At 35.1% G+C, this 10,000-nt stretch overlaps 2 protein-coding genes across 12 annotated transcripts in view; one reads left to right on the top strand and one right to left on the bottom strand.

Moving 5' to 3' along the window:
• Positions 1 to 8,020, top strand: part of LOC113827620 (tubulin-specific chaperone C) — a 15,849-nt gene extending 7,829 nt beyond the window's left edge. For 5 of the 10 annotated variants that reach the window (XM_027380514.2, XM_070143951.1, XM_070143953.1 and 2 more), the window contains exons 5-6: positions 3,634 to 3,743; positions 5,449 to 8,020. In XM_027380514.2, coding sequence (XP_027236315.1) covers positions 5,756 to 6,769 — 1,014 coding nt within the window. In that variant the 5' untranslated portion in view covers positions 3,634 to 3,743; positions 5,449 to 5,755 and the 3' untranslated portion in view covers positions 6,770 to 8,020. The remainder of the gene's footprint in view (positions 1 to 3,633; positions 3,744 to 5,448) is intronic. The other 5 variants (XM_027380516.2, XM_070143955.1, XM_070143958.1 and 2 more) reach the window with 1 other exon arrangement.
• The window catches only part of LOC113827619 (fatty-acid amide hydrolase 2-B), a 16,155-nt gene continuing 13,431 nt past the window's right edge, over positions 7,277 to 10,000 (bottom strand). For both annotated transcript variants that reach the window (XM_027380512.2, XM_027380511.2), the window contains exons 10-13: positions 8,645 to 8,749; positions 8,214 to 8,432; positions 7,758 to 7,940; positions 7,277 to 7,474 (exon numbers count right to left, since the gene is read on the bottom strand). In XM_027380512.2, the coding sequence (XP_027236313.1) occupies positions 7,376 to 7,474; positions 7,758 to 7,940; positions 8,214 to 8,432; positions 8,645 to 8,749 (606 nt within the window). In that variant the 3' untranslated portion in view covers positions 7,277 to 7,375. The remainder of the gene's footprint in view (positions 7,475 to 7,757; positions 7,941 to 8,213; positions 8,433 to 8,644; positions 8,750 to 10,000) is intronic.

Genomic DNA, 10,000 nt, shown 5'->3' with positions numbered 1-10,000 from the left:
GCAACCCTTTTGGTGGCCATTAGATGAACCTGTCAACACGTCATGCTTTCGTTCAACTGAAAATTAATTTGTTACTTTATGATCCAGATACATTCAGCTTTTTGTTGTTTTGCTCTCTAAAGTGAATCTGAATTTATTATTTTTTTTTTTATATATTTCCTATTATTGTAATATTACTAAAGATGTTTGAAGAAAGTTTATTTATATTTTCATTTGAAATTGATATGTCAGTAAGATATTGAAACATTGTTATTCCAGGCTCAAGTTGAAAATTCTCTTAATGTCCATGACCTTTAGCTCATCACTGCTATTGCATTAAGGGGGCCGTCGCCGTAGATTTTTGACAAATATTTTTTAAAATACTCGAAAATTTGAAAAAAATCTCGTGTAATCATAGGCTTTGGCAATCCACAGACGTAATATTTCTGCTAAATACGTAAGAATAAAGGAGTAATGACTAAATATCTGACTCCCGCTCCGATGTTTACCTTGTCGCGTCCATGCAAATACACTCGACATAATTGTTTTTTTCTGATTTTTAAAAATTTATTTTGGTGTTCTCTGGTAGCTTGCTAGCAACTCTGTTTACCCATTAGCTTATCGCCAAGACTAGGACTCTGGGAGACAAGATGTTGCCATTCTAGGAAACAAAATGTAAATAGCTCCTACCTCCACGACACATCTTGCAGAAGTACGCCCTCATTACACAGTAAGGGGACACAACTAATGGTAAATGTTATGTTCGTATATAATAAACATTACATGATAAGAAATAAATCTCAATCACAGCTGCAAGAGTTGTTTATACTTATGAAATACCTTACACGGCCAGGTTAGGCATTGTGAAATCTGTGATGACACACGCTAATTCTACAATCATGTGCAGTTATTGCCATAAGTACTTTGCAAAAGGGGGGGACCAGGTACTAGCTACACTTTAGAATACCATGTGAATGCTATAGAATGCAGAAAGATTGACACAGAGATAAGAATTCTTAAAAAACGAAACAAAACAACAACAAAAATCGATGGAAAAGTATCCTAAACTTCGGAGCCCGATATCTGGAAACTATATGTTTGCCAACACACTTTTATATTTCTCCATAACTGTTTGGAGATTCTAATGGGGTTTGGGTCTTTTGAAAGCTGAATAGATTTGTGATTTTTTACATTATGGATATTTTCATTCACGTAATAGAAGTCCATATATTATATCTTGAGTTCATAGGACTGAGCATTTAGAAAAAAATAAATTCCCACTAAACTAAAAGGAAATCAAAGATCCTTATAATGGAGACTTTTTGTATTGTTATAGAGTATATGTGGTATTTTATTCAACAAGTTTGTTTAATGGGTAAAGTGTGAATATAAAACTTTGTGATTTTTCATGAACTCATATTTCTTAAATACGCCGTTGTTTATTATTCAAATGATATGAAATTTAGTGGTGTTTATCAGTTTATATGTATATATATTATATTAAAAAATCGTGAAAATCCGATCATATATGACGAACTTCGTTCTCGAGTGTGACGGCCACCTTAATGTTGAATGATTTGTAACTTCCCTACTTTTTGTTTATATTTCCAAGTCATGACACACGCTGCTCCTATTATTTTCTGCATTTGACTAGTTTTTTTATATCTTCAACAGAAATATACATGTTAGCAAGATTTTAAGGCATACTTTTATATTAGACATGAGCTGAAAGTTCACCTGACATCAATGACCACTCTCTCATTACTTGCGTAATAACTTGTACCTTAGAAAAATTGAAGCTTCTAGACTCCGTGTTCACTTTTGCTCCTTTCTTGTCTTGTATACATCCAACTTCATGTACATGCATCACCATGGCATTGCAAGTTCTCTGGTGGTGGATATCAGCTCAGTATTTGATAAAGCCATGACTTGTTTTACAATAATAAACTTTATCATACCTACTGCAACGCATGCAGTATGTGGTGGTGTCAGGGCTATTTTTGAAAGGCTCTGTCTTATATCAGATTTTCTGCTGATTGCCTCAGTAATGTTACACTATAGCAGTATGAGGACTTTAGGTAGTGTAAGGTTAAAGCTTGTTCTCAAGACTGGATAATGACAGTCAGGTTACAAATGTCAGCTGAATCAGCAGATCATGTTAGATATATGAATGTTTTGTAATCATGCTGACATATTTCTGATGATGTAATTGAAGCACAAAATATCTTGCATGATAAGGCTATTCACTTATGCATACTTTCTTGTTTGGCAGAATTTATGGGAAAAGGTGAATAAAATATGTTAGTAGATTGCCTGAGAACCAACAAGATGTGTTCTTATTTATTCATTAGTTCCACTACCACAAATTTCTTCTATAGCTTGCAGATGCATAACCAATTTGGTGTGATAGCAGAGGGTTAGATGTAAACATTAATGAATATACGAATTCCCAGTGGCTAATAAACCATGTAAACATTAACCATATTTTAAAAATAATGAGGTTATATGTTAAAAATAATGAGGTTCCTTTGAACTTCTGTGAAAACCAGATTACTGATATTTTGCTTAACAATTAGTCCTGCAGTGTACCTACTGAAAGTTATAGTGCTTCCTTGGGAAATAAAAGTTTTACCTCTTGCAGGGAAGGCATGTATGAGAACTGTTGCAGGGAGGGCATGTATTTAGAGGCCATTTGACAAACCAAAGCATCAATGAACATTTTTCCCTACAGCATTACGTTGAAGTTGATTCCATAGAGTAAATAAGTAACAATGGTTTCTTTTCAAGGTCCACAAATGTATTCTATTTCCTTTATTGCTCACATCACACAACTAGAGTTTTCATATTAGTAGTATAAGCTTCTGTTACTCTTCTGGGTATTGAAATTCATGATGTCTTCCTCTTAGTAATTTAGGTATTTATTGTAAGAAGTATAGCCAGGTGTCAGTGTTTTGATGTGGACAAAAGTAGGCATTCAGTGTTACAGTAATGTGCAATAAGTTTGTGGTGAAAATCCAGTTTGATGATGGGACACTCCTGATCAGCATTTTTTTAAAGAATGGTTAAGCATTTATGCCCTTATATAGATTTTTCTCCTTTCATTAGCATATATAGGATTATAAACAAAGATACACTGTAGGAGGCTATTTTTAGGTAACATTCTTCATGCTTGTTTACATGGTATCTTAGTTGAGTGAATATTCATAGTTTTATCAGAATAGGAGTATACTATATTTAAGTCATCTTTCATGTATAGTAAAAAATTTCATGCACAGTGCACATGGTATTTACACTTTTTATGGATGTGCAGTATGCTCACATCAAATGTTTTCCACTCATTTTTTTTGCTATATCTCACCTCTTCTATCTTCAGTCCTGGGAAAAGACACTTATAGTAAAAGAAATGCAATCTGTTGTCATATTCAAGCAGCAATATAATTCTATGCAGCTTTTTATCAGCTCAGCATTTATGTTTAAAAAGATAATTGAATACAGAAAAGTAAAGTCAAAGATAGAGATTTATCAGTATTGTTGACTAAAAGAGATTTTTTTAATTTATTATTTTTTTCCCTTGTCCAAAAATGTTATCAGCTTAAAAAAAGGAACAAAAATCACGAGTTGATTTTAAATATGCTGTCTTGGGTACGATTGCAGACCTGGTAACCATGGCAACAACGAAGGTTTTGTTCTACCTTAGTGGATTCACCATGGCGGGGTATTTTCTCATGAAGCTTGTTGAACGTGACCCTGAGGCACTGCGCAAGGTCAGGTTATTTAGCTGTTATTGTTATTTTAATTTTTAGGATGTGGCCTACTGTTTTAACATTGTAGATATTATAGAATTAATTGCAAGCCCAACTTGAAGTACTGTGCATGTTTTCTTTTGTTTTTCTTACTAATTGTGATTGTCTTTGTTTCATAATGGCAAGTGTAAAAAAGGAAGCAATGAAAGTTAAACACTATGTGGCTGACAAATGTCAAAGGTTGTATATTGCTTGCTTGCAAGAATTAGTATGCAAGTGACATATCTAGTTTTAATACTGAGTGTAGTGTAAGGTAAATTTGAATTTGGATATTATGGAATAACTCTGAATGTGGGATTAAGGTGTTTTTAAGAAAGTGTTTTTATTAATGTATTATTTCTGCAAATAAGTGATTGATATTGTCTATCATTTTTTTTTTTTTTCCAGAATGGTTCAAAAATATTTGCAAATATGCATTTATATAGTTGGCACATTTACAGGCTTTTGTCTTTGTTTCAGTTCTCATATTAGCAAATTTATTAAATGCAGTAAATCTTGACCATTCAAAAGTTGTTTATAGGCAAGTATGATAACCCAAGTAGGATGTATATGAAGTGAATATTTTATGTTGTTTCAGTTTGTTAAAACAGGCCAATGCAATTATAATAGGTACATTAAATAATCATTATGTCAATGTTGTCAGATAAAATTTGGAAAGGACATTGGATGTATAGTCAGAAGTTCTGTTGGCTGTATATGAATATGTACATACATGTATATGCATGTACTTCTATGCCCACTTACAGGTGTGAATGAACTCACACTTTCATTCTTCATTCTTCGGTCTTTCTCGCAGAATGGACCACTTAAATGTTCATCCCTCTTGTGCAAATGTGTGAATGGCACCAATGGTAGTGCTGTTGTTTTTAGCCAGGTTGATAAAGAAAAGAAAAGAAAAAAAAAGGTTAGAGTAGATTGACTACATGGCAACTCTCCTTCCCCTTCCACCTTGCATATCGCCACAAGACAATAAGTCATTGAAATTTTTGCAGTTGCTGTTCAGATGTGATTTCTTCACATTTATGCTTTCAAATGGGTTGCATGACATTGCTAGTAATGTTCCCAAAGAATATTATTAGGGATAATATAGTAAGGGTTATTGAACTTCATAAATCAGGCTTAAAAACATGGGAAATTGTGAAGTTGCTTGCAGATTACACTGCTGAGAGGCTCAAGCTTATAAAGACCAAAAAGGAATGTGTAACCATTAACAAAAGTTGTCTTTGGTAACTTCTCTGAAAGAAGTTCATGATATTTTCTTGTGGCTTAAGCCATTCATACATTTACACCTTTGGGTTGAACTTTGAATGTTGGGTATTGTATATATATGTATATACATACAAACATACATATACATAGTTAAATACATATGTATGTAAACACATTTACACATACATGTGGACATATACATAGGAACATATGTTTTAACAAATGTTATAGTTTTGTAAAAAGATTAGACTCTAACTTAGAAAGTGGATGGTGAGGAGTATTGAATAATTACAGAATTTTAGAGATCTATATGAAAAACGTGGTAGTTTTTTTATGATGTTAATTTTTATTATCATTCATCACAAATTTTATTACTTATGTCACTCTGTGTCTGGGAAACATCTAATTGGTCTTGTCTTTCAAATTTAACTTATACTGTGTTTTATTTTCTCATCAGGAGTTACCAGAGAGATACCAGGAGGACTATCATAACGCTGCTAAACAGCGTACTGCACAGTTTATGACTGTACTCAAGAATGTAGCAGACGGTGATGACCCAGCCACAGCTTCCAGAAAACTTCGTGAACAGCTAGAAAAAGAAGCCCAAAAGAATTCACCTGTGCCGCCAAAGTCTTCTTGAATTTATTATATGTAGATAATTTATGCAATGTATATATTTTTTTGGTAAAACAGAATATTATAGTAGTTGCTTGGAGTAGTGGTTTCCAGCCATTTTAGACATACAAAAATATTAAAACAGCACCATGAATACATCAGTGGACTCTGGGACCCAGGCCCAGATCCTGGAAAGAATGAAAAAGAGAACAGAGGAAATAGCACAGCGGGCAGAAGTGCGGCGACAGGAGAAACAAGGCCAAGCTGCCATGTCAGAAAATGCAGACTACTTCCAGGAAACCTTCCAGAACATGAAGGATGACATCGAGAGGAAAATTGATGATGCAGGAAACATAAAGAAGGCTCAGTTGCTGGATTATTTTGATGAGTTGGTGAAGGATGTGCAACAGATGCAGGAGTTCTTGAATGAGTCATCCATGTTTTTGGCTTCTTTCCAGGTCAAGAAGGCTCAGGAGCATATTAAGACCTTAAACAATCTAGTTCATAGTAAGATTGATGAACTGCAACCAAAGAAAAAATTTGGCTTTGGTAGGAAAAAGACAGGTGGAGAGAAGAGCACAAAGGCAAAAGAATTAAAGAAAAATGATGGTGTGGATGGATGTTCCAAGGAGAAAAATACTTTGGATGAAATCATAGAAAAACAATTCTTTGGTTTTAAAGACCAGTCAAACCAAACTCTGACAAAATCAGCAGAGGAGCTTGACAACCGACAGCTGAACATCCATAACCTTGATAACTGTAAGGTTATAGCCCTAGGAAATCCAAGTACCCTGCAGATAGCCTCACTCAGAAATTGCACAGTCATTGTTGGTCCAACATCAAGGTCTGCCTTTATCAAGGATTGCATTAACTGTAAATTCATGATAGCTTGCCAGCAACTGCGTATCCATAATACCAAAAATACTCAGTTCTACCTCCATGTCACTGGTGCAGCCATCATAGAAAACTGCCATGATGTCCAGTTTGCACCCTACACTATCAAATACCCAGAATTAAAAGAACATTATTGCAAGAGTGGCCTGGATTTGAAAACTAATTACTGGGACAAGATTGAGGATTTCCATTGGCTCAATGAAAATGAAAAGTCTCCAAATTGGTCAGTCATTCCAGAAAAAGAAAGAATTGACAACTGGCTAAAGTGAAAGCATCACAAGAAGAAATATATTTACATGATTCCGAGCCTCAGGATATTTCTAAGACTAAATGATTTAATAAACCATAAATAAATAAAAATATGATATATATATATTGTGCTTTACAGTTTCACTTAAAGAATTGCATTATGAAAATTATGCACAGCATACTTAAAACATGGAAAAATAACAAGGCTGTACTAATAAAATACAGTTAATGCTAGCATATGCCACACTATAATCATCAGTTACCAAAAACTGAAAAACGTTTCTTCAGCTGTAGACTGTTCTCTGCACAAGGTTTTTGTGTTTATGAGAGAGGGCTGATTTATATCTCTCTTGGCACAGAATTATTGTTTTTCATTAATGAAGCTTACAGATCCTCATTATAGCAATAAGATATATTTCAGTACTGTACTTGAAGCAAGACAATAATAAAGCTGTTTTTGGAAACAAAAACTACATTTTCTTTCTCTTTTGTTCCTCAAAAAGTAATTGTGGTATAAAAGAAGCCGGTTATTTATGGAAATTTATTTAGGTTTTTGTAAAGGCAAGTCAGAATTAATGTTTGTTCATATTTAGTAAATGCTGTGTCCAAAACAAGAACAAAATTGTTCATAAAATCTTTGAAGGGCAGATCCAACCCCCAAAGGCCTTCTCCAAGTCTGCAGCTACAGCTATGGTCACATGGTCTTGGTAGAGTCCTCCCACCACCTGAGAAGGACAGAAAAGAGATACAGGTGAATTAAGCTAATATCTATATTGGGAATTTAGTATAAATCAAGTTAACAGCTTCATTCACCATCATGAAATTAATAACACCATGTTTCTCCAAGGAAAAACCATATACATTTTCAGAATTGGCCATAAAATAGTATAAAGAGTTGACTGATAAAGAAAAGAGCCATTGAATAACATGTCATTTACTCACGACCAGAAAACAAGTTCTAAAGTGCATTATATTGGTAGTATAATAGTGTGGGACAGGAAAACTGACCTGTATACCAAGTGGAAGACCATTTGGAGCAAGTCCCAGAGGTACCTGAGTAACAGGGAATCCTAGTGCATTGAAAATGGCAGTGTAGGTGAAGTTCAAGGGTCGGAAGAGTGGTTCGTTGTGGTAAGGTGCTAAAGTCGGATGGCTTGGATACAGCAGCACTCCATTATCCCCTAATAGACGCTTTAATGTAATAGAAGATTGTCATTAAAGACTTACTGATTCACCTTGTGATTGAAAAAATAAAATGTTTTCACACTGATGCTTGGATTCTTTTCATTTCACCATGCTCACTTGTTAAGTATTCAATTAAAACATTGACTTAAAATGACTATGGTCCAAAAAAATTAAATCAAATATATTTATCAAGTAATGCATCCACTTTTTTTTGTTCAAAGAAATAGAGACAGACAAAAAAAAAGCTAGAGGAAAAATATTTGAAATTGAAAATACAACCTGCACTCGCATCTGGAGTCTCTTCCACATGGTTTCCCCTTGAAGCAGTGCAGGAACTCTCTGAGTATCTTCTTTTCCTTGAAGCACTTTCTTCTGATCTTTTAAAAATTTCACCTCGCCAGCAAATTTCTCCATTGCTGCTTGAGCCAGCAGAGGTATGGTGTGGTGTGCACGACCTAGGATGAGCCTGGTTATCTCAGTCCAAACATTAATTTCTCCCTAAAGTCAAAAGGGAGAAACAGATGAAGAAATAATTGTCTCCTACATCAAGAAAATCTCAATATGAAATGTTGAGAGAGAAAAAATATATATATATTTATACAGTATATATATAAAATATAAAAAAAGATAGCATAATAAAATATATCAAGGACAATATTTTGTTATGTGTTGCTTTATTTTCCAATAATTTTTTAAAAGGCTTTCCCTACCTTGTTATCAGCCATTTGCTGGAAAATGGGAGTTCCTTCTGCGTATTCCTCTCTTAGTTTTTCTTGAAATATCTGATAAGACTTTTTCATTCCTGGGATTATCACCTGAGCATTATGATCAAAGTGGATCAGTGATGTTACAAGACAATTAGGAAGGTAATGTTTAATGTTTGAAAATAAATGTGCTAGACATCAGAGGTCATATAGCACTATGGTAAAGTATTACATCGGAAAGGGCAAAGAAGAGTAAAAGATTATGATAAAATGTGTTAGATGTCAAAGGTTTAAGAATGTAGGATAATATGGTAATGAAAAGGGGAATAGGGTAGCAAGTGAACTAGAGCAGAAATTAGTATAAAGGAGAGGGGAGGGCAATTGAGTGAATTATAGTGTATCTGTCACTGGGGAAGGTATAGGGAAAATGTTTAAGAAGAATAGAGATAGCTATTGAAGAGTAATAGAAAAATCTCCGGGGAGAGGGGATGGTGTTAAATATCAAAGATTAGAGGGTGTTACAGGAAAGCATGGTAATGAAAAGGAAAGGAGGGAGGTAAATGACGTAGAGCAGTGATTAATAAATGGGAAAGGTTAGGGAGGTAGATCGATTAAATAAATTGTATTGTATCTATGACTGGGGAAGGAATAGGGATAATAGTTGAAAACGTTATATATGGTTGTATTAGTAGTAGGGGATTAGGTATCAGAGGGTTGAGATAAAAGGATCAGGAGTAGGTGAAGTAATAGTGTCTGCGGGTTCGATAGGGACAGTGGGGTCTGGGGAAGGATATTGTGATAAAAGAGATTCACGTGTATATCCAGGAGGGAGTGGGAGGGATAGTAGGGAAGGATGGGGTTTTAGGGGGAGGTTTGGTTTAGGTGGTATGGGTGGTTTGGGTGGTTGAAAGGATGTATTTTGGAAAGGGGTTGGGGGAATATAAGGGGGTAGAGGAACTGAGTGAATTGCAGTGTATCTGTGACTGGGGAAGGAGTAAGGACACTGATCGAGGAAAACAGAGGTGGGTGTTGGAGAAGTAGGAGGAGAAGGATCCAGGGGTTGAGAAAGGGAGACTAGGGAAGGTGGTGAAGTGCTAGGAAAAATGTTTGGAGAGGAGGGGTCTGGAGAAGGACACTGTTGTGATAGAGAGGATTCATGTGAGTATTCAAGTGGTAGAGAGGGTGGGGTATGTTGGGAGGGTGTTGGAGGAAGGGGGGTGGAGGGAACTTGGGAAGGAGTAGGATGAATATCTGCAAATACTTTAAATGTAGCAGGAGTAGGAACAGAAGGATTGGGGGGTGGATGATGGAGCGGAGTGTTCCCTTTTGGATGTCTTCAAGGGTTTCTGGAAGGGAATTTGG

The sequence above is a fragment of the Penaeus vannamei genome, chromosome 31 (genome assembly GCF_042767895.1).
Source record: "Penaeus vannamei isolate JL-2024 chromosome 31, ASM4276789v1, whole genome shotgun sequence".
Lineage (NCBI taxonomy): Eukaryota > Metazoa > Arthropoda > Malacostraca > Decapoda > Penaeidae > Penaeus > Penaeus vannamei.
The sequence above is the reverse complement of the archived record's forward strand: the minus strand, read 5'-3'. Positions and strand labels throughout refer to the sequence as shown.